The sequence below is a fragment of the Zonotrichia albicollis genome, chromosome 18 (assembly GCF_047830755.1).
Source record: "Zonotrichia albicollis isolate bZonAlb1 chromosome 18, bZonAlb1.hap1, whole genome shotgun sequence".
NCBI lineage: Eukaryota > Metazoa > Chordata > Aves > Passeriformes > Passerellidae > Zonotrichia > Zonotrichia albicollis.
In genome coordinates, this window is record NC_133836.1 from 10,631,267 (window position 1) to 10,657,460 (window position 26,194).

Consider the following 26,194-nt stretch of genomic DNA (forward strand, 5'->3'; position numbering starts at 1 on the left):
GTATTTATTTTCTTTCCACAGCAAGTTGATTTGCTAATAAAAATGGTGTGTTTTTCTTTTAAAAGTTTTGTGTCTGTCTTCTATCTGGTGCTGCATGTGCTGTTTCTTATTTATTTTCAAATGTGGAGGAGCAACTTTGTTAGAAAGTTGAAGGTTTTCCCCCCTCTCAAATCCAGAGGATCTAAACACTGTGGTAGCTACACTCAGTTTGGTCAGTAATTCTAAGAATAATAGACCTCAATAGGGAACAATCAGGTGTTAAAATAAGGCCTTTATGAGGCTTTTCTTAATATTTATAGAGGATTGGTTTGAAATGTGTACAACACAAATTCCTGAATTTGATGATCATACTGGTGTTACGGAGCATGCGGCCTGTGCATACAAAACTAGCAGTGAAGCTTTTGCTTGAGGGCTGTCCATTCAGGTCGTGGTATGGATTACGAGGGTAAAGATGCCTTTACGTGCTCCACCTGTACTTTTTTTTTAAGAAGCTGGGAATTGCTCTCCCACAGAACTTGAAGCTCTCATCCCTAAAACAATGGAAAAAGCATCAGGAGGTGCACTCAAGAAAGCATTTTAAAGGTTAAAAGAATTGTCTTTAGGATCCGAGTTGTCTTGTGAGTTTTTTCCCCTTTGAGGGAAAAGTTAAAAAACGTCACTTCAAGTAGGCCTGATGAAGTACTTTTTTTCTTTTTCTTTTAACTTTCACGGTTATTTGCTACAAACCGATGACAAGGATTTTATACCATTTGATTTTCCATCCTGCGAAGGCGGGGGCGATCCCGTCGGTGCCGGTGGGGAGCGAGGGGCGGGTCCCGGGCTCCGTGCAGGCCCGGCCCCGGCTCCCGTCACGCCCCGCGCGGCCCAGGACTACAAATCCCGTCATGCCCAGGGGCCCGCCCGGACCGGCTGCATCCGGGTCCGGCCACTGCTGCGGGCGACTCGTCGCCATTACGGGGCAGCGGCGGCCGAGCCGGGGCCGGTGCGGCGCCGAGCAGCCGGTGGGTGCCGGGGTGGTGCCGACCCCTCGGGCGGCAGCAGCGCCGGGCCCCGCGGGGCTCCGTGAGCAGCTCTTCTCTCCCCCGCGCCCGGAGCCCCGCAGGCCCGGCCCGGCCTCCCGCGGCCTTCCCCGGTTCGAGCGGAGCATCGAGAAGATGTCGCCATGAAGGAGGCCGAGTCCGCGCTGCGCCGCCCCCGCCGGTCGCCCCCGCGGGCCATGAGCCTGGGCCCCCGCCGGCTCCGCCAGCGCCCGTCGTGCCCCCCCGCCCAGGGCCGCCGCTCGCCCGGGGCGCCCGTTGATGCTGCAGAGCCCGCCCGGCGCGACCCCCGCCGCCCCCGCCATGGACAAGAGCAGCCCCTGCGGCTCCGGTGCGCCCGGATCCTCGGCCGGCAGCAAAGGGCAGCAGCCGCGCTCCGCCTCGGCCGGGCCCGCCGCGGGGGAGTCTAAGCCCAAAGGCGGTGAGAGCGGGGAGGGGGCTCGGGGGTGAGCGGGGGCTGCGGGGACAGGGGCCCTGTGCCGGCCTCGGGCTTGTGCTGGAGCTGAACTTGGCCATGCCGGGTTGTTTGTGTCTCAGCTGCGTTTCATAGGCGGCGTTTCAGGTCACTGCCTGTTTTTGGTTTCTTTTTCCTTCCTCTTCCGGCTCTGCTCGCTGTTTGGCGAGCTGGGATTCCTACTCTCCTCTTCTTTTCAGGATTAATGCTTTATCTTCATTAATGGGGTAATCAGCTTGAACGCTAAAGCCCTGGTGCTATAGTAAGAACATGCATTCCCCAGTGCCTGTGAATAGAGCCCTTCGCTTTATCTTGTACCTGTGCTGTTACCCCTCACCGAGGGCTCTGGTATCCGTACACAGCGTTCCCCTTGCCCCGGGGTTTCGGTGACCTCCTGCTCTGGGGGAGCTCAGGGTTTGCTGGCTGCTGTTTGCTCATCTGGCGTTCAACCCAAAGTGTCTCACCTGGGATTGCAAACAGCTGCTTCTGCTGACAGAGCAGTTTGTCAGAAGCCAGTGTGGTTCCTGTCATCATTGCAAGGAATACCTAAGCCCACATAGCTCCCTAAACTTCTTTAGGAGAGTGAGTGTGTGAGTGTTCCTGGCAACGTTTTTTTTCCTCCTAAAACCTAGAAATGGGGCAGTAGTGATTAAAATTGGTGATTTTAGTCCTGGAAGTATATGAGAGAGTGTCAACAGGTTGCTACACCAGCGTTGCTGTACTAATTTCCTTCCTCCTCAGTGGTTTGTTTCAGCTGTGTTGCTTGAGGCCTCTGAAAAGGCAGCAGTGCACTCCAGAAGGTTAACGAAATAAATATCTTGGAGGTGTTTGTTGGCTCCTTTTTGGACCTTCTAAGCATGGTCATGTCCTGGGTAACCAAGTATTACCTGCTCTTCACCTGTGTTAATTGGCCTTCCCCAGGATTGACAGAAGTGGGACATGGGAGCTGACTCACCCACAGCTCCCCAGGTTGTGGTGTAACTGTGCAATTAAAGTTAAATTTTAGCTTTGAATTCAAACACTTGGAAGCCTTTTTAAGAAGAACTTTTTCTGTCCCTGTCTTGCCAAGAGACACCTCCTCACTCCAGCCTCTTTTGTAGTGGTGTGTGATGCTCTGTGAAGGATTGCTTATATGTATATATATATGAATATACAGGTATAGGATGTGTTCTGGAAATCAAATGGAAGGTAATCTATGCACCACAGACCTTCCTCAGGTGGTCACTGGGTGAAATCCAGTCAAGCACTTGCCATTTGATGCTTTCCACAGTTACCTGTGTAACTGTGCAGCTGAGGAAATGAACAAATGCATATTTCTGAACCCTTATGGTAGCTTCTGTTTCTCTTGTAGTGCAACTGGAAATTGGCTAAATAGAGTATTGTATTCCTATGTATTTGTGGAAGTTTGGTTCCTCCTCTCTTTCAAATTTGGCCTCAGAGACTAAATTAAACTGAAAGTTTCTAACAGAAAATTTTCTTGATGCTGTATTAGTGTGCCAACAGGAATCACATCCAGTTAGAGTGGGATAAAGTAGCTAAGGCAGAATAGTCTCATTGGGTTCTCTGCAGTCTGTGGAGCTGATGGGCAGTGTTAGCTGTCACAAACCTTCCTGGGCCTTATCACACCCATGTGAGCCTGCTTGGCTGGGCTGTGGGAGCTCAGTCACCTCCTGCTCACTGGGATGTTTGCCTTGGCAGCAGCAGTGGCCTCTCTGTGTTTTCATGAAACCACACTGTGGCTTTAGTGTGATCCAGACCCCTTATGCAATGCTGCTGGCTTCAGCACAGCTCAGCAGAAAAGAGGGGGAAAAAGGTGGAAGGAAACAGCAATTTCTCACCCCAGCAGCAAGGCAGCATTGCAGCTCCAGTGCCCAAGTGGTCACCTACAGCTGCTTCTAGTGCTGTGAGCTGCTTCTTCCCTCTCTGGATCTTTGGAGATACAGCAGGAGAAACCACAAATCTCAGGGCTTGCTCCAAAATGATAGAACAGTTTTATTGCTAGTGTTTTTAAATTATACTGACAGTATTTTTTAGAAGTCTCTTGGAGTGTGAATGGGTAGATAAATCCACATAATTTGTATATGTATATCTATATATACACACATACATATATATATATAGAGAGAGAGAGAGGTTAGATGCCATGAAAACAGCAAAAGGACTAACTGAGGACCTGCGTGAAGAGTGAATACCTCACCAGCACACTCTGGCTGTTGCTAGCTCCTCATTTGCCAAGAAAAGAAACTACCAAATCCAAACTTACCCTGCTTAAAACTGGGATTTCACAAGAGAAGATGGCAGTGAGAATCTTCCACTTTTCTCTGCCCTGCCTTTTGTGGGAGTGCTGGGATGGATGATAGAAAGCAGAGAGCTCCCTGACATGTGGCATGCTGGAAGGGTTGGAAGGGACAGCATTGCTTAGATTCAGGGTAGGGAGAAGCTGTTCCAATTTACAGATGCATTTCCCAAGCTCCTGGCTGTCTGCTGGCCAATTTCATTACTGTTCTCATGGACCAGGCTTCTGCTGAGGTCAGTTATTCTCGTGGTGGGGGCTGAAACTGCCCTCCTGTAAAATCAGGTGTGAAGCATTGTTAGACTGTTGTAGCGTCCTTTTAAAAAAGGCACAAGTGGAATTCTTTCCTATAAAATGTGAGAGTCACTGAAGTGACTCCCAGAGGCTCTAGGAGGTGCCTTAAAAGGAGCCATAGTATGAGAGGAATGTGTGTAAACCATCTGACTGACGAAGCTCGTGGTGAGTAACTCGATTAAAACTTTAAGTGGCTGGAGATTCTTCTGTCAGCTCCAGGGCTGAGCTGTTCCAAGTTCAGGGACTTGTAAACATCCACTTTAGACTGACTTTTTTGAGTTATTTCTTTTCCCTATTTGAAAATGGCAGAGCAGCTGCAAAGTGGTGCAGGCACAACAGGCATGTGCCCCTCGAGTGCATTTGCAGAAATTACAGATAGCAGAGGGTGGCTGAGCTCTAAGCTGACAAGTTCTGCTCATGAGTAACTTAAGGAGTAGTCTAAACTGCTTCAAAACTACTTAATTTTTTACCAGAGACTCTGAGGTGTTGGTTATTCCTTCTTCCCTACAAACATTCTCAAAAAAGGTCGGTCTAATCATTCAGCCAGACCTGGTCACACCCTCAGTGCTTGGCAGCTCCTGGTATGTTTTTTCCTGATAACACTCAAGCCATGTCCTTTCAGCCTGATGTGCATGAAAGCACTGCCAGCTCTGCAGGCATGTGTTTGAGTTACACAGCTGTGCTTCTGACAGAGTTGGTTTAATTCTGAATTAAAGGATCAGCCTTTTGAATAGCAGAGTAAATTACCAATTCTGATGATGAGGTTTGTCTGCAATATGGGCCTGTCACATCGTGTGAAAGTAACGATAGTGTCCTGTTTTAGCTGTAACTGCAGCCAGAGGAGTCTGACAAGTGCAGGAAACAGCAGACCAGCACAGAACCTGCTCCAGCCACTTTTATTGCTCAATTTATTCGTTAGAAGTTGGATCCTCTGTGATACACAGTAACACACAAACCATCCTGTTCTCAGCTCACCTTTTCTGGGGGATGCAGGTGGAAGAAAAAACTTAAAATAACAACAACAACAAAATATACTTTATGTGGATGATGCCATTCCAGCTGTTTTTAAATGCTTGGGTAGATGGGAAGTGGTGCTGGGAAAGGGAAAAACTGGGAGCACTGGCAATGAAGCTGCCCATATGAGAAATGTGATCTTGAATCTCAGTGTTGTGTTTGCCTGCCATGTAAGATTTATATTAAGGGGTGGGGAAGAAGACTGCAAAGTGGGAAAAGGGAAACTCATGGGCTTTTATAAAGTGCAACTGGATATTGTGTGAGGTGTTGCTGTTTGTGTAATGTTTACTGAGTATCCAGAGTGACTTTGGGGCTGGTGGTGTGGGTAGATGTCTTGTGGGCCTGAGGAGTTTTGTTTCTGAGCTTATCACCATCCCTCTGCTACAAATAAACCTTGGGGCAGGTGGTGGCAATGCTGGATTGAGCACCCAGCCCTCAGCCTGTTGTGTGCTTGGGCAGCTCTGATCTCGTGTTAAGACTACTGGAAATGCTTTCATAGCATTAACTCTGTACTAGCAGTTTGATTTAGCAGCTCTTGAGGCACAGAACACCCCTCTGAAGAACTGGATTGATTTTTCTGCTCTTTATTCCTGCAGTTTTTTGCTTTGTGCTTCACCACTGTGTCCTGTGGTGGGGTCAGTGGTGTGCTAAGTACAGATTTTGGCAGACAGTTGTTGTTGCATAGGCTGGTGGACTTTGTACTTAGATCTTAGGTATGTGCCCTGCAAGGTCACAAAGCTTTTGGTTTGTGCTCCAAGATCAATTAGCATTTTTTGGCCTGATAACATAAAAATATTTTTAAAACAGAATAGATCTGCTGGGATCTTTTAAGCAAAAAGTGCAGGAGTGATTGAAAACAGGCAATGGAAGCCTTTAAGAACAACACAGGCAGTGGTGTATTTGTACTGTGTGATAAATTGTGGTGTATTTTATGTGTGATAAATATGACAAATGGTGTGTTCTAGATAAATTAAATGAAAGAAAAGAGCTAGTTGTTGTTGGTTCTTGTAATGGGGTATGAAGATGTGCTATGCGTTGTTTACATATTTATAACCTAATGTACCAGGTAACACACTACTATTTGGTGGTGGCAGTTTCAAATCTGGAAAAAAGAAATACAACTTTTTTTATAAAATGTAGAGCACAGCAAATATATTCTTTTAAACTCTTTGACCAACTCTTTGGACAGTGATAGGAATGAAGTGGTTTGGGTTGCTGGGGGATTTAATGCCCTGATAAACACTACTCTTAAGATGGTGGCTGAGGTGAGCTCATCTCTGAGGTGAATTTAGCTGAGGTGCAGTACTTGGGGCCAGCTCTGAGGCTGCTGATCTGATTCTTCTTTTCTTTTCCTTTCAGATGGAAAGAATGCCAGTGGATCCAAACAGCGTTATAATCGAAAAAGAGAAACTTCATATTCCAAAAATGAGAACTTTTCCTTTCAGTCCCGTCGCTCCAATTCACAGAAAAGCAAAGCTTTTAACAAGATGCCCCCTCAAAGGGGAGGCAGCGGCGGAAGTGGGAAATCTTTTAGCTCTTCTAATGGTGGAAGACGAGATGAGGTGAGAAGTGTGATGCCATGGCTCCAAGGCCTCCTTTCTTGGGATGAGAGGATCACCCTGCCCTGCCTGGCTTGGTCTGCTCTGTCCAGTGCTGGGTTGGGAAGGGAGAGAGTGATAAGAGGTGCTGACATTGTTGAGATGCAGAGGGAGTGTGAGCAGAGCAGCTTGGCAACTGCAGAAGAGAGGTGTTCTTTGGTGTGCTCCAAGAGAAAATGCCATCTGAGAACGGGTGCCAAGACAGGCCATGTACACATGACATGGGTCCTTTGTGAAAATATATGACACGGTTTCACTGCCCTGTCCCTGCTGACCACACTGTTTTTAGTACAGCCCAGGTGCCACTGGCTGCCTTGCCCACCTGGATACACCTGGTTCTTGTTCAGCTGCTGTTTACCAACACCCCCAGGTCTTTTCCTGATGGTCTTTTCCAGGTGCTCTTTCCCAGGCCTGGAGCATTTCAAGGGGCTGTGGGTGTAGGACCTGGCCCTTGGTGCTGTTGAACCTTGCAGCATTGGCCTTGACCCATCAGTGCAGCCTGTCCAGATCCCTGTGCAGAGCCTTCCTGTCCTCCAGCAGATCTACATTCCCACCCAGCTTGGTGTCATCTGTGAACTTGCACAGAGTGCCCTCAGTCCCCTTGTCCAGATCATTGATAAAGACATTAAACAGGACTGGCCCAAATACTGAGCTCTGGGGAACCCCACTCGTGGGGGCCCAGCTGGATGTCACCCCCTGTCCCTCTGCTCCCTGGGCCCAGCCATCCAGACAGGGTTTTTACTCAGATTGGTTTGCTTATCCAAGGCATGGGCAGCCAGGTTCTTCAGGAGAGTGCTCTGAGAAACTGTGCCAGAGGCTTTTCTAAGGTCCAGGCAGACAACATCCACAGCTTTTCCCTCATGGACTGTGTCACCTTGTCATAGGAGGAGGTCAGGTTAGTCAGGCAGAACCTGCCTTTCATAAACCCTCCTTGGCTGGGCCTGTCCCCTGGTTGTCCTGTACACTGTGTGTGATGGCTTGAAGGATAATCTCCTCCATGACCTTGCCCATCACAGAGGTCACACTGACAGGCCTGTAATTCCCCACATCCTCCTTCCACACCTTCCTGTAGGTGTGTGTCACATTTGGTGACTCCAGTCAGCTGGGACCTCCCAGTTTGCCAGGGCTGCTGGTAAATGCTGATCACTGCTGCCATCTCCTTCCCTCCCTCCCTGTGGGTGGGTCCCATCCAGCCCCGTGGGCCTGGGGGTGTCTGGGTGGCACAGCAGGGTGCTCACTGTTTGTCTGGAGGGTGGGCTTTGTTCTGCTCCTTGTCCCAGTCTTCTGGCTCAGGGGGCTGGGGACCCTGGCCTTACTATTAAAGGCTGAAGGCAAGAAGGCATTAAGTACCTCAGCCTTTTCCTCACCCTTTGCCACTGTTTCTTTCTGCATACAATAAAGCATGGGGATTTTCTTTAGCTCTCTTTTGTAGCTGATGTATTTATTTATGGAAGCATCTTTGTCTTTTACAGCAGTGGCCAGATTAGGTTCTAGTCAGGCTGTGGCCCTTCACTTCTTTCCCTGCACAACCTCATGACATCCTTGTAGTCCTGTTGAGTTCCCATCCCTTCTTCCTCAGGTCATAAATTCCTTTTTTTTCCATTTAAAACTCTGTTGACCCAGGCTGGTCTTGCCTCATGTTTTTGGCACAAGAGGACAGCATGTTCATTTGCCTTTAAGATTGCTTGAAGTATGTCCAGTCTTTTGGACTCTCTTGCCCTTCAGCACTGCCTTCCAAGGGACTCTGCCAACCAATCTTCTAAACAGGCCAAAGTTTGCCCTCTGGAGATTGATTGTGCCCAACCAACTCAGGGGCACAAATTTACAGGTGATAGAGGTATTGCAAAAGTAATTGTATTGGCAAGGTAAAACCAGATGGAGGCTTTTATGCTGATGTGGATCTAAGTATTATAAAATGTTTGTGGGCTTTAACTGATACTCTGGTTTTTCAGTGTTGGTGGGTGAGCAGCACTTCTCACCCAGATCACTGGCTGAAAATTCACCTGCTGCCTCTGCTGAATTTTGATTTGTTGCTTCATTACATGAAAACTAACCAAAACAAGTACAGCCTGTGCAGACAGTAATCAGGCTTGTATTACTGTCTAATAAAAGAGTATTGTCAGGATTTGAACAACTTCTTGACTGTGTTTTGCCAGCTTTTACATGTCTTTGTGGTTGTTTTAACTCTCCTCCTTTTGCTCAGCATGGGGTCAGAGCGCTGAGTTCTGACTTTCAGGTTCTCATGCATTTCTGACACTGCACTACTTGATTTACAGAACAGGGATGGGAGGAGGTGAGTGAGTAGATGATGCATGTTCTGTGTGCTGTCACTGATGGGCCTGGATGTCCACTTGTGCTGGTGGCTTTGCTGCAAACCCCAGCAATTTGTAACCAATGCTGTTCTCTCTTAGGTAGCAGAGGCTCAACGGGCAGAGTTCAGCCCTGCCCAGTTCTCTGGTCCCAAGAAGATTAATCTGAACCACTTACTGAACTTCACCTTTGAACCCCGTGGCCAAGCAGGACATTTTGATGGGAATGGACATGGCAACTGGGGCAAAAGGAACAAGTGGGGACATAAACCATTCAACAAGGAGCTTTTCCTGCAGGCCAAGTGAGTGGGAGATCCACAGGGCTCTTAGACTTTTTCAGAGACATGGAGCTGTAAGGGGTGACGAGCCAGGGAATTGTGTTTGAGCTTGACTAATTGTCTTTTCCAGGATGAAATTACCTTTCTGTAGTGTTTTTTGTGGTAATGACTATATTTTAAAGGGGTGTTGTCTTCACCTATTTGCAAGGTATCTGTTGGAGGGAGTCCTTTAGATATGAACAAAAATCCTCTGCTCAAATTTTCCAGCACAGCTTTGGGACATGACACTCCTATTTGGGAATATCTGTATAGTTCCTTATAGAAGATGGTTGTTTTTTCCAGAAGTTGCTTTGTTGAGATAGAAGAGATAGCAGTTGCTAGATGAAAGTTAATCTGAATTAAGTCCCAAAGGCAATTACTTATATGGGTCTTAGTTCTTAAAATACTGATTATTTTATGGGCCCCAAAGTATTTAGTATAACCCAAATGATGATCAATATAGTAACCTAGCAGCAGGATTCCTTTTTGACTGGAAATTTCCCCAGAATTTGAAGTGTGTTCAGAGCATCCTATCTCTGATAATATTAAAAAGTATTTTCAGCATTGATGCTTCTGATTTCTCCATATTTTTTTATGGTTTATTGTAGTGAAGTCTATTTGCAGGAGCCCCAGTAGCTGTAGCTTTTGTGACAAGATTTTTCCCCTTGTGGATTCCCTGCTTTTTAATAGATCCCAATTGCAGCTGACTGTTTCCTACACGTTTCTGGAAAACCAGTCTGCCTGGCTCGTTCTGTACTTACTGTGTGATGTTGTGTCTAACTGAAATTAGACACACCTGTATCCTGAAAATCCGAGTGTGAACTGAACTCTTAGTTTCTTGTTGATAGAAGTTACTGGCTGCATCCAGCAGTTTGCTGCTGGACAAAGAAGAAGCTGAGAGAATCCTATAGGATAGTTCTCAAAAAGTTTTTAGAAACCACTGAGTGGATCATCTGTCTCTTTGCCTTTCCCCAGCTGCCAGTTTGTTGTCTCTGAAGAACAGGACTACACAGTCCACTTTGCTGATCCAGATACCTTGGTCAACTGGGACTTTGTGGAGCAAGTGGTCAGTTGTGATGGGCTAGATTTTTTTTTTTCCTTCTTAAGAACCTCAACCTGTCTTTAACTACCTCTTTCCCTCTGTGATGTTACATAAAACTCATCTGTTTTTGAGTTGAGGCCTTTTCTGTCACTCCCACAATACTGGGAAAGATCTGTCATGGAATATATTATGAAATACTTTCATGACAGGAAAAGAGAAGTGCTAAAATCTATTAGGAAAATTAGCAGCTTCTTCTTGCTTTCGCAGATGGGAGCTTATCAAAAATAGTATCTGACATTCTGTAGACAGAGTCCTTGTGATCGAGATATTAACAGAAAACTTGGGCATGAGTCCACAGAAGAGGACTAGAGTGTAGAATTTTGAAGAATTATTCTGTGCATAGGTGGCCTATCTTGCCTAGCAACAAAATGGAAAATCTCTTGAGCATTGTGGTCAGAAGTTTTGGGTTGCCTCAAGCTGCAATTTATATCTGCCAAGACAGTCTGGTGCATGGTGTAGGTGGAGAGGAGGTAGGCTTACTGCTACCTGTCACTACAAGAGAGCTGAAAAATCTAGGTGCTTGCTAGGCAGTTATGTTTCTGCCACACAGGGAAGCTACCAAAGTGTCTGACTAGACCTAGCATGTTGATGGAAGTGGGTAAGTTCAGTCTCACAGTTACACAGGGCTGCACAAGTCTGCTCGTGGGAGAGGCCACCGAGCTCGCTTGTCTTCTCACTGTCTGAATTCACATGATGGGGATGCTGCTAACTCTTAGAGATGATGAATACCTGAGGGGAAACATGAGAAGACTGACTTTTTAATGTCATTAGAGTAGAAATAAGACATAAGAAGTAAGATGGGTTGCTTAGAAGGTTATTCCACATGCAGTCTGAAGGTGTTACTTCACAGTGCACTAATTTCTTGGTAAATAAACAGAGCCTAAAGAGCTGGAAGATAATGTTAGAGTAGATCTTACAGGTGGCTTATTCTGGATCCCAAGAACTGATTTCTGAGTCTTGTATTGCTCTTCTTGTGTGCCATTTCAGCGAATCTGTAGCCATGAAGTGCCCTCTTGCCCCATATGTCTGTACCCACCAACTGCTGCCAAGATCACCCGCTGTGGGCACATCTTCTGCTGGGCATGTATCCTTCACTATCTCTCCTTGAGTGAGAAGGCCTGGAGTAAGTGTCCTATCTGTTATGGCTCTGTCCATAAGAAGGATCTCAAGAGGTGAGATGGTATTAATTAAATCATGCATCTTTTTGCAATGTTATTTTTACACTACTAACCTCCTTTGTACATTGCAGCGTTGTTGCTATGGAAACACGTCAGTATGCAATTGGTGACACCATTACAATGCAACTCATGAGGAGAGAGAAAGGTGTTCTGGTAGCACTGCCCAAATCCCAGTGGATGAATGTGGTTCAGCCTGTTTACATCAGAGGTGAGTGGATCTCAGTCCTGGTGGTTGGAATCCTGTTCCTGACTGTGACCAGGATTTGTGTTGGGACAATTGACCCTGGCTTAGCAGCAGAAAAGCTTAATGACCACATATTAACAGTAAACTTTCTACTCACACTGTTTTTCTGTCAAAGCTTTACCTTGTGTGCTGTGTCCTTTCAAGTGACTGAACTCAGACTCCTCCCTTCACAGTCACTGCTTATGGTTTGATGTGTCCTTTGTATCCTGCAGTCATTGGTGTGACTCTTACTGCTTTTATTGGCTCTTCAGTGTCCTTAACATTTTTCCTCCTGACTCATTATACAGCTGCACAAAAATAACTGTCTCTGTGTCTAAACTATTTCAAGGCTGTAATCTTCAACAAGGTTTTCATCATCTTCACTTATCAGCTGAAGTCAGTGAATGCTATGGGGAAATAATCAAAATTATTGCAAACCTTATTCCAAACATCTGTTGCCTGACATCTTCAGTTTTCTCCAGTCAAGAGTGTGACTAACTCATCATCATCTTATCTGTTAGTATCGCAAAAATTTTGTGACTAAAGAAATAATTTTACTGAACATTGCTGCTTTGTGGGCTGTCTTGGCTCACTTCATTTTGCAGTTACATTTAGGAAGGGCTGCATGCATTTAAACTCTCTGGAAGAAGTCTTCCAACATGTGAGGGATATCCAGCATGCAGGTTGTGGTCTTACATGTTTCTCAGTATTTGAAACTAGGGGACTTTAAAACAGAAGAACAAATATAGGATTTGAGAACACTCTAAAGCCAGGAAATTCACCATTAACTTGGTGTCTGTAGATAATTCTTTAGCTTACTATTTCTGCTGTGCTTCTTGTACAAACCTCATAATGATGTTTTATATGGATTTTTAATACGTATGGGCTTATGAACTAGTTTGAGCCAAGCCAAGGTGGCTTTGCAGAAATTTCCAGCAGCAGTATCTTTGAGAGAAGAGGAAGCAGCTGCAGACTGCATTGTTTCAGGAAGCTTTGACGCCCTCAAAGCTTCTCAAAGGTGATGCTCCTACAGTGTGGAAGTTGAGGCTTCATTTCTACTGGTGTGTAGCAACTCGGTGGTGAAGTGGCAGATGAACTGCTGTGTGGGGGAGGTGTCAGAGCAGCTGTGTGACACCAGCTTGTGATAACAATGGTAATTTGTGGAGTCTGTATCAAAGTCTTGCTGAGTGTTGTCTGCCCTGAGGGATTAACTCCCAAAAGCGAGCAGTAGCAAAACTTTAGAGGAAGCAGCACTCCAAACTGGTGGCTCTCCATGCAGATATTAATGATTTGGTGCTCCTTCTGTGCAGATGACCAACACAGTCAGTATTCAAAGCTGCTTCTGGCATCCAGGGAGCAGGTCTTGCAGCTGGTGATCCTGGAGGAGAAAGCAGCTCTACTGAAACAGTATGAGGAAGAAAAACACACCCCAGAAGCCTGTTTCATTGAGGCAGCTATCCAGGAGCTGAAGGTAACAACCTCTTGGGAGCCTTCTGGTAGCTTTATTTTTAAGAGTGTGCTGAGCACCCTTGTTCTGCTGTATGGATGGTGGTGGTGATTATTCTGGTCTCTAGCACATTGCTGGTGTTTGCTGCTGGAGTAACATTTTACACCTTGGAGGAGACTGTAGCCTTTAGGCCCCAGGTATCTGATGTGGTGTTCAGGATAACACAGCAGAATGGTTTTTATGGGATGGTATTCCAGTAAAGGAATGCCAGGGCAAGGCTAAAAGTAACTATAGGGGTGGTCTCCTGGCTTAAAGGGCAAATTGAAACCTGATCCCTTTGGATGATTTCCAGGAGCGAGAAACAGCCCTGTCTGCTGACCAGGACAGAAACAATGGCATGGCTGGAATCAGTGCAGCTGTGGAAGAATTGGTCCTAGAAAGCTCCAAAGCTGTGGAGCCTGCTGTTTCCCAAGAGAAAAAGGTGGGTGACAAATCTGCTCTGGCAGATCCTGTTAACACTTAATTCTGCCACCTCACGCTGCAGTGTGTGGGGAGCTCATGCCAAAGATTTTTGCAGAGATGATAATCTTTGGAGTAGGTGGTGTGGTACTAACTCTATCCTCTCTGCTGTGGTAGTGTGATGTGGAATATCTCTCTGCATTCGATGAGGAGCTTGTGGAGCCTTCCTCTGACCTGGCAAGTTCCTTTTCACCTCCTGTGGAAGTAGAAGAGGCAGTGCTGGATGAGGAGGAAGCACCTGAAGTGGACACTGTAGGAGAGCCTGTTATGAACACTGTAGAGGAGCCAAATCCAGCTGAAACAAGCTGCCAAGAATCTAAAGATACAGTTAGCAGTGGACATCTTGGCAACTCTCCTTTTTACTATTTTTATCAAGGTCAGTGCAATGAAATCCTGAAATCATAGGGGCAGAGATGCCTCCTTTGGGACCCTCCTTGAGAAATGTCAGTTCATTAGATGCAGCTAACCCCTGTGAAATAAAAGTCCTACAGGAACTCGGAAAGGAGCGTTAATTTTTTAGTGGAGGATGTTCTGAGGTGGGGAAAAGGGTACTGAAAATGAGCAGGCAAGGAAGGAGTGATGATGATGAGTATTGTATTTGTATTTGTGGGGGTGCCCTTGTGGCAGGAAGGAATGATGAATGTGACTCCATGTTCTCAGAAGGCTAATTTATTAAATAATGCTATACTAAAGAATACAGAAACAATACTTAGAGAAGGCTAAAAGGTAATAGTGAAAGCTCATGACCCTCTCTCCAGAGTCCTGACACAGCTTGGCACTGGTTGGCCAAAGAATCAAAACAATTCACAGCAGAAACCACTGAAACAATCTCCAAACACATCCCAAAGGAGCAAAACACGGGAGAAGCAAATCAGATAATTATAACTATATATAATAATATAGCCTCATTTTCTCTGAGGCTTCTCAGCTTCCCAGGAGAAGAATCCTGGGCAAAGGGATTTTTCAGAAAATGTGAATGTGACAGATGTGTTGCCTTTCAGCGGAGGATGGGCAGTGCATGTACCTTCACCCTGTGAACGTTCGCTGCCTTGTGCGTGAGTATGGCAGCTTGGAGAAGAGTCCAGAGAAGATAACTGCAGCTGTGGTGGAGATAACTGGCTACTCCATGACAGAGGTAGTTATTTTATCTTTTTGTTAATTAAGGGCCTTGTTTTAGCCGGTTGGTCATTTTAGAGGAGACTTAATTCACTTCAGTAGTAAGAAATTATAAGTATGAATGAGTAGGGATGCTGATCTGTTAAGGGCATCTGTGGAAGGTGCTGGGCCTTATGTTGCTTTTTATAAGTAGGCTGCAGTATAGATTTTTTTTTGGTAGAAGGTCCACTATAAAAATAGTGTTGCAAGTCTGGTATTGCAGAATTTTGTTCCAGTGATGTGAGTGAGAAGGGAGGAAGAACATGAAAATCAGTAAGCAAGCTGATGTAACTGCATCTAAGTCTGATTATGATATAGCTGGTGGAGATCTTGGAACATTTGTTTCTGACTCAGGGCATCTATCATGTGTTTGTAGTTTTTAAAGTAACCATTGTGTCACTGGTGCTATTTTTTTCCGTTTGATTTGATGACTATTGTGCATTCTATTTCTGTTCATCACCATGGCTGCCTCTAGTCCTTGTGGTGATAAATCACTCTCTCTTTATCAGGATATAAGACAACGCCATCGCTACCTCTGTCACTTGCCCCTCACCTGTGAGTTCAGCATTTGTGAACTGGCTCTGAAGCCCCCTGTCATCTCTAAGGAGACTTTAGAGTTGTTCTCAGGTTTGTAGTTGTTCTTATCCTTTTAATGATAAAAAACCCCCCATACATTAGAGCTTTACTCCTCTTGCACCACCTCTCTGGTGACTGCTGGACAGAACAGCCCCAGCTCACTGTTTCATAGACAGCAGTTACCAAAAAAATAAAAAATCCCAAACGCTTGGAAGAGCACATGTTGAATGTAAGCATGTTTTGTTACTAATGGGTTATAAGGCTGTTCTCAGAGCTGGAGGAACCCTTGCCAGAGTATTGGTGTGGGTTTTTTGATATCCAGCATTGTGCATTGCTCCTAGATGACCTTGAGAAGAGGAAACGTCTGCGGCAGAAGAAAGCTCGCGATGAACGGCGGCGCGAGCGCAGGATTGAGATGGAAGAGAACAAGAAACAGGGCAAATGTAAGTGCTGATGGCACACAACTGGTGGATTTCCAGTCATAGTTGGTTGCTGAGCTGATTTCTTGAGCTATGGGATGAACTCTGAGGCCTGTAGTTTGTAGTGTGTACTTAGAACAAGATTACAAAGTATTAGGAACAATGTCTGTGTAATGAAAAGCATAAGCTGTTTTAGTCAGGATGTTAAGTGATGTTATGCAATTGCTGCATACTTGTGCATTTTGGGAGGGATGGAGGGCATTCAAGGGCACAGTTATCTCCATGGTGTACATAGCTCTCTGTTTTTATAGTAATCATGATGTAAAGTAAAAAGTGAAGAAAGCAAAAAAAGGCCCAGAAACTGCTTCCATCCAGCAGCAGGACTTGTACTGGTCTCCAAATAGAGGGTGGAAAGAAATGAGTTGGCACCTCCTAGACTCCTGAAATGACTTGCATATTGGCAGTCCTCCCCCACATTGTGTAGTGCTTTAATTTAAAATCTCTTTCTAGATCCAGAGGTCCATATTGCTCTGGAGAATCTGCAGCAGTTCCCTGCTTTTACCTCTTGCCCTGGAGAAACTACCAGTGTTGATCATCAGGGCTTCTGTCAGACTCCTCTTGGCAGAAGCCCTGTGTCTCAGACAGGTGAGCATCTGGAAAAACACATCACATCTAGCTCTTGATCCTTCTTTTGGGATCTGTTGCTCAGTCATCATGCTAAATTTTCTCAATATTGATCAAAGACAGCTTCTTTTCAGAGCAGCTCAGCTGCTCCATCCCTGAAAGTGTTCAAGGTGAAGTTGGATGGGGTTGGAGCAATCTGGTGTAGTGAAAGGTGTGCCTGCCTGTGGCAGGGGGTGGATTGAGATGGTCTTAATGTCTTTTCCACCCCAAGCCATTCTATGATTCTGATTCTTTCCTAAACTGCCTGTGAGTTAATACACAAAAAGCAGACATGGTTAAGAAACATTCTGTTCCTTTGTCTGCTTTTTGCTGCCTCTACCTTGACAATATGAGATCTGCACTGTAGTTACCCCATTTTTTACATGAGGCAGAAGAAAGGGAACAATTGCTCCAAAAAGGGACAAAAATTGTGTTTGCCAGGAAAACACTACTGGCATTTTTTCTTTTTGTCATCTCCATCTTCTCAACACATTATTCTAAAATAAACTCAACAAACCCTCCCCCTGCCCAGCTTTCCAAAAAACCCAAAAGAAAATCACAAGCAAACTTAAATTTTCCTTAAATAAAAAGATTGAGGAAATTTGAGAGATCCCACTGCGTGACTGATGGATAGAACCAATGAGATCAAAATGAGTAATTACATAGGATATAAAAACTTTATTTCTGTTACATCCTGATAAGCAGCATAATGACTGCCTTGGCTAGGTGTACCTGGCTTTAATTCTCAGTTCCTTTCTCTGCAGAGTCTATTCCAACTCCACTGTCACCTGCTGCCAGCCAGGTCAGCCCATTGCTCTGTGGAAGCTTGGAAGAAGAATCTCCCTTCCCTTCCTTTGCCCAGGTAAACCATGTTGCAGAGTGAATCTTGTCAGAATTACCTCTTAGTTGGGGGTTAGGCTGAGACTACAATTGCTTCCTCTACAAAAACAATGTGGGATAAATCTTAGGGGAGATATCAGAAGGTCTGAGTGCTTGAAGGGGTTTCTAGATTTTCTTGCCACTTAGGGGGTTTGCAGGATTGGAATGTGGAGTTTAATCATATCCTACATCTGTATTGATAGATGCTGAGAGTTGGAAAGGCAAAACCAGAGACGTGGCCTAAACCTGCTCCAAAGACAAGAGGTAAGAAAATTTGGTATTAGTACTTCAGGTTCTTTACCATGCACCTAAATCTGAGAAATCTTGTAACTTCAAAAGAAGGATCTGGAGTGTGGAGGGGCATTTGTGTGGTGGAAGTTTTATACAGCCTTTTGCACTCCTTCCCTCTTTCAGATGAGAACACTCTGGCACTGCCTGTGCCTGGAGAGAGTGATGGAGAAAGTGACAGCTCTGACCGGATACCTGTGCCCAGCTTCCAGAATTCCTTCAGCCAAGCTATTGAGGCAGCCCTCCTGAAACTGGACAAACCGTCCACAGCTGATCATTTATCAGGTAAAAGGCAGGGGGAAGGGCAGGAAAGCTTTCTGAAGTGAAAAAATTGAGTATTTCCCCTTCTTCCTCTGGGAGAAGTGAAAGCAGCAATTTTGGGGACCAAAAATTGGCCAGAGAGCAGTTCTGAAAATTGTCAGGTTGTGGTTTCTGAACAGCTTGACCAGGGCTTCTTGTCAGCTTCAAGCTCTTAGTGGGAGCTGAGATCTCCAACTAGCAAAGAATCCTGTTAGGACAAAGATGGCTTTTTACGATCATGTTGGCCATGTCTCTAGTGGAACCTAAATTAAGCTTTATCTTAAGGAGGTTCAGCTTATAAATTTCTAAACTGAAATACCTGAGCTGCTGAGCTACCACTTCAGTTTGACCAAAATGTCCAGGTAACTGCTAGCTGAAATTTCAAATTAGGGAATGTGAAACAAATTGAGATGAACTTAAACCTAGTGCTGGCTGGTAAAACTTGCTTTTAATGCTCAGTTCTGGTGTTTTAGCTTTGGCTTCTGTTTGGAGACTGCACTGGATGGAGACAGTTGGATGGGAGGGCATGGGAGTTTCAGTGGAGTGTCTGCTCCACTTGTGGTTTTTTTGGACACATACCTAGTGATACTTGTTGGAAAGGCAAATGCTGCACACTGCAGTCCCAGGATCTGCTGTTGCAACAGCAACTTTACAATCATTAAGGCATGTTTATAATTGTGTTCAGATGTGATGGCGTCTCCCTTAGTTCATCTGCAGTAATTTTTTTGCTAAATTACCTGGTGTTCAGTAAATTGATAGTAAGTGTTGTGGATCTGTAGAAGCCAGGGAAGACCATTTATAATATCTGTGTGATGTTCCTGTTCCATGAGAAGAATGACAGTATTGTTTTAATTCTTCACAGAGGAAAAGGGAGGCAAGAAAAGAAAGAAACAGAAGCAGAAGCTATTGTTCAGCACCTCTGTTGTTCACACAAAGTGATTCTGCTATTAAGAGAAGTTTCCTCTCCTGGTTTTCTTTTAATTTTGCTTTGTTTTGCTGCTATAGTTTAAGTATTTAAATTTGAACAGCCTAAACTTGTTTTTCCAGGACTTCTAGGGGCTTCAGGAGGAAACCATGATAGTATATGTTGAATAACATGTTTTGATTCCAACTGCTTAACGAATTTGTACTGAAACAGAGTTTTGGAAGTAACAACCCAGAGACAAATCTGCCAAGGCTTCTAGTTGCTGAGTCAGTCCTTTGGGCCTGATAAGCAGTGTGAAAGTCCTTACAGGTGTGTGGCACTGCCAAAGTACTGCAATATTACCCAAGAGAAAAGGCAGAGAACCTTTATTTTCCTGTAATTATTCATGGGCAGAAGTCCAGCTGACTGACAGTAGTGCTGTTGCAGTAAAGCTGTCAAACTGCTCTCTTGAGAAACTGGTTTTGGCTGCACTGGATACAGGCAAAACAGCTTATTGGCTTTAGAGTGTTAGCTGCTATATCTGTTCTTTTTCTAAAGAGCAAGAATTCCTCCTGTTCTCCTGGCTTGGAAAGATAAAAAGCTGAGGTGAGTGTAAAGCAGATCTTGGCTACTTGGTTTTAAAGTGGCTTGATGAATTTGTATTTCAAAATGGCACTAGTGGTAGAAGGAACTTCCTGACTTCTCTCAGTTGTTCAGGTCTGTTTTAATGTGGGTGAGTGAGGCTGCTACTTCTTGTTTGTTTTTTGCCAACCATGGGCTACTCATTTTTAACCTGGTCATCTAGAATGAACACTCCCCTCAAGGGCTCCTGGTAACCCTCTGAATGATGGTTTGGCACTGGCTGCTCTTGAGTTGGAAGAACAACTGATAGCTGAAGTCTGTAGATAACTTTTAGAGCCCAGCAAGAAACTGGGGTTCTCTTGTATTGGGCTAAGGGCCTGGATGTGCTTGGTTCTGGGATTTAAGTTATCTGTGCTATGAACATGTCTCCTCTGGACCCCTCCTCCCTGCTCTTTCTTTGGGTGGTCCCATTCTGCACTGCTTGTGGTTTGATTTGAGCTACTGAGTTAAGTGGTGTGGATTTTGTTGAATAAAATGAATTTTAGGTGTCAAGTACCAGTCAAGGCCAACAGTTGCAATAAATCAAACGCACACACGCTCACAGTGCTGCAGCTGAACTGTCACAGCAGCCTGGAGCCCTGGAACATTGCACAGGGTCACATTTTACCTTCCTGCTGGCAGAATTAATTGCAGGGTGCTGGTGAAAAGTGCCACTGAACTTAGGGAGACTGACAGTGTCTTTTGCTGTCTTCAGCCTCAGTGGCACAGGCTTCAGTGTGCTCTGTCCCTCTGACACTGATCTGAGCAGGAAATGTGTGTCTGAGGCACCTGGAGTCAGGTATTCCAGCACCACTGGCACTCAGTGGCTGTGTCCCTGTTCAAAAAGCTGCTGTCAGTGCATGGGTGCTTGATTTCAGAGCAGCAGGCTCCACACGTGTGCCTCATGGGAAGCTGGTACCAAAGAGTCCATCACATGTGGCTGTCAGCCAGAAAGAACAGGAGAGGGGGAGGTAAGGAATACTTGCAACTGCTGCAGGAGGATAGAGGAAACACCTGCAAGACCTTCTTTGAAAGCAGCTTGGCTTCACGCTTGGTCACAACTAACCCCACTCAATGAAAGACAGTACAGCTTGTCAGGGGACTGCAAAGAAACTGGATACCTGACAGTGTAACACATCTTCTGTCAACACTTTAAATGCATATGGGAAAACAGTTGATGAGGGCAGAGAAAGCAACTAAGAGATTCAAATATGCAGCGAACTGTGGTTACAGCAAGTCATCTTAAGCTAAGGAACAGGAGTAACAAAACTTAAGTGTCTAACCAGTATCTGTTGTGTTCTGTTATCTCTGCACATTTATAGTCAACTTTTCTTTGCATTGGGAAGAGAGAATAGCTGGAGCTGGTGTAACTCACCTCCACATGTCACAGGCACTAGGCTAAGGGAAGTGATGTGGGCAAGGCAGGCTGTCCCTGCTGCAGGGCTGTCCCCACAGGGACAGCATCTTCAATTGTATCTTGTTTTCCTACGGATTCGAGATAATACCAGCAATGCTACTTTCCTGTAACTGATTGGTGTAAACTTAATAAATATCTAAGCAGTACTTGTACCTATGAGTTTTGTAATGGGGGGATGGAGTTGAGCCTTGCACTCTGCCATACATTCCATGAACTCACTGCTCCTGTGTACACAACTGATGCTTTTCTCACTCAAAACAGTGACAGCCCTGTGGCTAACAGTGCACTTAAAGTAAAAAGCAGATGTTAATGCTTTTAGTATGCTGAAGGAGAATAACTACATTCCTTGTCTGTGCCAACTGCCTAAAGCTCCCTTCTACCTCAGTATGAAGAACACATTGAGCTGCTGCACTCCTGAGGAGTGCAAGTGGTTTTGACTCCTGGAGTGAAACAGGCAAATAACCTACTTAAGTGAAATCTTGTTTTATTTTTTTTAAATTTAAAAACATTTGGAAGGGGGAATGAACTCTAAATATGAACAAATGCTTTTCCAGTCCCTTGCACTGCTTAGCACTGAAGATAATCAGTCACATCTTGAGTAAACAAGCACAGAATAGAAGTGAACAGTAATAAGTGACATTCAGTCTGTCTCTGTGCCATCATCATCCTCCTCATCTCCACTTTCAGACTGCTCTTCTGTAAGGGAACAGCTCAACAAGGACTTCTGTATGCACTGTCTTTCCTCTGCAATAAAGAAAGCAACAGAGGGTTAAATACTTGATCTCTTCACATACACTGGACTGTGCTCCACTTCTAAAGACAGAAACATTTCTCAGGCCAAGAATTCAGAAGTAGCCCAGCATATCCTACAAAAACCCCAGGAACTGAGGCTACATTTTTAGGAAAGTGGCTGAAGAAACTCACCTTCATTTGTACAGTTTTGCAACAACCTCAGCAGCTGTGTTCTGTTATACTGAATCAGGAATTTCTGACATGTTCTTATGGTACCTGTGGAAGTCACAAGAACAGCATCTAACACTCTACACAACCAAATGTTTCAGAGCTGCGTGTGTATTTCACGAAGAACATTGTATCAAGTGATAAATGCCCCAGGAAACAAGCTTGTAATTGTAAATGCTACAAAGGGGCTGCAGACTTCTGCGCTGCTGAGGTTAAATGGTGGAACAATAATTTCAAACATGCAGTGCCTGTTAGTTCCCCTGGGGGTTAATTTTCAAAATACAGACGATACTGTACTTTGAAAATATATTTTAAATTATGTAACGTTGTATTTGCTGCTCTGGTTTTGAGATAAATATAATGAAGCTTCAAGCAAAGTTAACGAGGCTTTCAAAAAAAAAAGAACTGCTGGTGCCTGTTTCTTATTTGGATCTGCTGAAAGCAGATGTTAACACAGAGGAATGTCTGTCCCACCCAGAGCAGCACCACAGCATCGTGGCCGGTGTGATTAAAGCCCCGTCCTCCCCCCGGGCCCGGGCGCTGCTGACCTCCGACGTGCAGGGTGTTGAGGGAGCAGGGGTAGCGCTGCCCGCGGCTCTCCAGGTGCCGCACGAAGGGCAGCGCGGAGCACAGCAGCCGGTACGAGTCCTTGCGGCAGCGCAGCAGCACCGTCCCGGTGTAGGCGTTCAGGTACTTCACTGCGGGACACACACGCACGGTGAGCGGAGCCGGCGGGACCCCGCGCCCCGGGGCCGCCCTCTGCCCCGCACCTGTGAAGGAGATGGAGCAGCACGCCAGGCCGTAATCCCCGTGCACCCGTGTGATGGCGTCTCTGACGGCGAGGCCCAGCACGCGGTCCTCGATGCACTGCCGGCACCGCGGGTCCTCCGAGATCACCTCGCAGAGCACGTACCTGCGGGACAGCGCGGCGTGAGCGGCGCGGCACCGGCCCGGACACGGCAGCGGCGCCTTCCACCCTCCTCACCTGTTCTTGAAGCGCACCATGGCGGCGGCGGCGGCGCGCGGCGCGGACGGACGGCAGGCCGGCCAATGGGGAGGCGCCTCCGCGCACTGTAGCCAATGGGCTGTGTGCAGGGGCGGGGACAAGGGGAGGAGAGCGCGGCCCCGCCCCCCTCCATGGTCGCGCGTGCGCGGTGCTGCCGCGAGCTGCCCGCGGGTCACGGAGCCAGAACCGCTGAGGGTGGAAATGACCTGAGGTCATCGTGACCAGTCACCACCGTGTTAGCCAGACCACGTCCGGTCTTTCCTTAAACGCCTCCATCACCCTGGGTAGCCCATTCCTATGTCTGATCACACTTTCTGTGAAGAAGTTCCTCCTCACGTCAACCTTAAATTCCCTTGGCGCAGCTTAACACAGTGTCCTCTTGTCCTGTCGCTTGTTGCCTGGGGGAAAAGCCCGATCTCTACGTGACTCCGGTTTCCTTTCAGGTACTTGTAGAGAGTGATAAGGTCCCTCCTGAGCCTCCGCCAGGTTAAACACCCCAAACTCTTCTCAAACACGCCCCAGACCCTTTCCCAGCTCCGCAGCCTCCTCTGGACACACTGCACTGTTACTAGAGGAAATCCTGGCACGCTCTGGCTGGGGTATATCACACCTCAATATCCCTCCTGAACTGGGGGGCCCAGAACCGCACAGAGCCCTTGAGGCGCGGTGTCAGCAGTGCCGAGTCCGGGGGTACGATGCTCCCCGGTCCCTCTGCCCGCCCCGATCCCGCACCCGCCGGGTCCCGCCGTCCCTCCCGCCCTCCGCCAGGGGGCGCGCGCGGCGCGCGGGCCGGCCTGAGGGGGCGGCTGAGGGCGGCTGAGGGAGCGCGGCGGCTGCCGAGGGTCCGATGCTTCCCTTCAGTCCCTTTCGCCGCCCTGCACCGACCCGCCCTGGCCAAATCCCCCCTTGTCTTGTGCCTAAAAAGTCTGAATGAGGGAGACGGGACGTCTCCGTGTGAGGAGCCGCGGGAGGTCAGGAGGAGGCGGGCGAGTAGCGGCCCCTCGAAGGCCTCAGCAGAGCGTCCAGAACCTCCGCGGGGCTCCTGGAAGGGCTCTGTCTTGGCTACCCTCAGAAAACTGCTCCAGTATTTGTAGCTCCTCAGGCTCCAGGTATTGGGGATTTGGGGATGTGTGCTAATTAATTACAACAGCTAAGAAAATTGTGGAACAGAGCTACTTCCTATAATTATTTCTGTAGTGGTGTCCCAAGCTGTGATGTGTGACACTGTCGAGGAAGCAGTGAGGGCTCATTGAAAAGATCTGGTAGGAGAATTAACTGAGGAGAAAGGAATGAGAGGAATAAGGGAAAAGATGTGAGGTAGATATCTGAATGTGAGATGGGAGAAAGAGTTTCGCCGAGGTTCTTGGAGCCAAGTCACATAAGAGTGCTGAGACAGTATAGATTAAGTGGGAACTCATTGCTAATTCAGAGTGGAAACATCTTTAATGACCTTCATTCTAGACACAGAAAACAATGATAAAGCCAGTGGAAATCCTGTCCCGGGTGATAAACTTCTGCCCTCTGAAACAGATGCCTGTTCTGCTGCTCTCTCCCCTTGGCTATTAACTCCTCTCCTTCACCTGTGATCATGTTTTTGGGTCGTGTTTTTTTCTAAGAACTGCAAAATGTGAGTTGCCTGGGGAGAAAAATGCGCTAAGCCCAACATGGACTTCTAAGAGACCTTTTCTCTTGGGCCAGGATCAAAGGGACTGGGGGCAGTTTTGAAGCTAATGCAGATAGAAGCATTTTCTCGATGAGAGGACTGCATTGCATTGATCTTTGCCATATTGCTCAGTGTTTTAGTATCCAAATGGGGATCTAACTGTAATCTGTTCCACTTGTCAATACAATGAGCTCCTAGGTGATAAGCTAGTCTCACGTTTTTGAACAATATTAAAGTTCATGAAGATTCCCATTGATTTTCTTTTTGGAGTGAGATTCCAGTTTAGGCTTACAGTGTGCCTGCCAGGTTCGTTTCCCTGCTGCCCCTGTGCTTGTGGTGGCATCCCCCATGCTGCCTTCCGACAGGGCTCGGGTTGCCCTGTGCTGCTCAGGTTGCTTTTATCCATCCCCTCCTTTATTTCCTTCTTGCAGAGGCACGCTGGGCTCTGACAAGCAGAGCATGTGAGTGCACTGTGCCCTGTAATCCAATAGGACATGTGCACTGTGCATGCTACAGGCTGGGCCCTGTGTACAGCACAGGCTCTGCTTTCGCTCCAGAAGGCTGATGAGGAGAGACGTGGTGCAGAGAGCAGGGTTGTGAGATAACCCTGTGCTGTTTCACCCAGGGTATTGCCTTAGCTCACTGTTGTTGTTTGGAGGATGCCCAGAGCACACCTGGGTCCCCACAGCTCCCTGCACAGTCACTGTCTGTGTTAGTACAAGGTGTGCAAGTGCAGTCAGGCATCCTGGTGTGCTGAGCTGACAGCACAGCGCTGAAAGGTTACAACATCTTCACCTTTGTTTTCCCATCTCCTCACTCTCATCCTCTGCCAGCTCTGCTGTGCGCATTCCAGTATCAGGATTCAAGGAACTGTTGCAAGTGATGGTGAGTTATACACTCAAGGTGGGAAAGAACTGTCTCCTAAGAAAAGATCTGAAAGAGAAAAAAATAAGAAAATGCTATTTAAATGGAAGAGTGGGTCAAGAGACCTGCCAGGAGAGAGGCTGGATGTCTCTCCTGCAGACTGGGAGAGAAAATGGCCTTGGGATATCTTATCAAATAGAGGTTATGGAGGACAGAGCAGGCAAGGACAGGGGAAATAACATGTACTGTCTATACACATTAGAGACAATTTGTAAAGCGGTTTAAGAACCTTTGATAGAAGATTCTCCATCAGTGTAAATGTTCATCAGTGATTGTCCAATGAAGTGGTGGTGCCAGGGAGGTTCAGGAGGAATGCTGAGGTCTCCTTTTCCCAACTGCTGTTTCTTATTTGTGGTAGTGGGCTTGCAGAGGAGCTAGAACCAATCAGTCTGGGTTGGTTTTATTACCATTTTAGTTCATTATTTGACATTTTACTACAGGCTTGAAGGTTTAGATCCTCACTATGGATTTACACACCATCTGTATCTCCTGGTGGCAGGTCAGAATACATTTGTATGGAATTAATTGTGCTAATAATCTGCAGTAGACTGTGATGAATGTATGTTTTCTTGTGTGCAGCCAGCTCCTAGGGTTTGTTTGTATTTGCTGTAATTAAAATTGCTAGTAAATTTAT

General features: G+C 46.4%; 2 protein-coding genes across 2 annotated transcripts; one reads left to right on the top strand and one right to left on the bottom strand.

The window, feature by feature from the left end:
• Positions 1-898: 898 nt before the first annotated feature.
• Positions 899-21,153, top strand: RNF10 (ring finger protein 10). Its single transcript, XM_074554428.1, has 17 exons — positions 899-1,458; positions 6,452-6,654; positions 9,102-9,301; positions 10,292-10,382; positions 11,406-11,590; positions 11,668-11,804; positions 13,130-13,290; positions 13,619-13,747; positions 13,903-14,161; positions 14,787-14,920; positions 15,450-15,567; positions 15,858-15,959; positions 16,446-16,580; positions 17,363-17,460; positions 17,681-17,741; positions 17,892-18,050; positions 18,928-21,153. The coding sequence occupies exons 1-17, from the start codon at positions 1,299-1,301 to the stop codon at positions 19,002-19,004; spliced, it is 2,409 nt and encodes an 802-aa protein (XP_074410529.1). The 5' UTR covers positions 899-1,298; the 3' UTR covers positions 19,005-21,153.
• POP5 (POP5 homolog, ribonuclease P/MRP subunit) lies at positions 19,744-23,046 on the bottom strand. Its single transcript, XM_074554455.1, has 5 exons — positions 22,953-23,046; positions 22,738-22,880; positions 22,516-22,665; positions 21,932-22,015; positions 19,744-21,751 (listed from the first exon to the last, which is right to left on the bottom strand). Exons 1-5 carry the CDS (start codon positions 22,970-22,972, stop codon positions 21,648-21,650), a joined length of 501 nt encoding a protein of 166 aa, XP_074410556.1. The 5' UTR covers positions 22,973-23,046; the 3' UTR covers positions 19,744-21,647.
• Between the last annotated feature and the right edge of the window lie 3,148 nt (positions 23,047-26,194).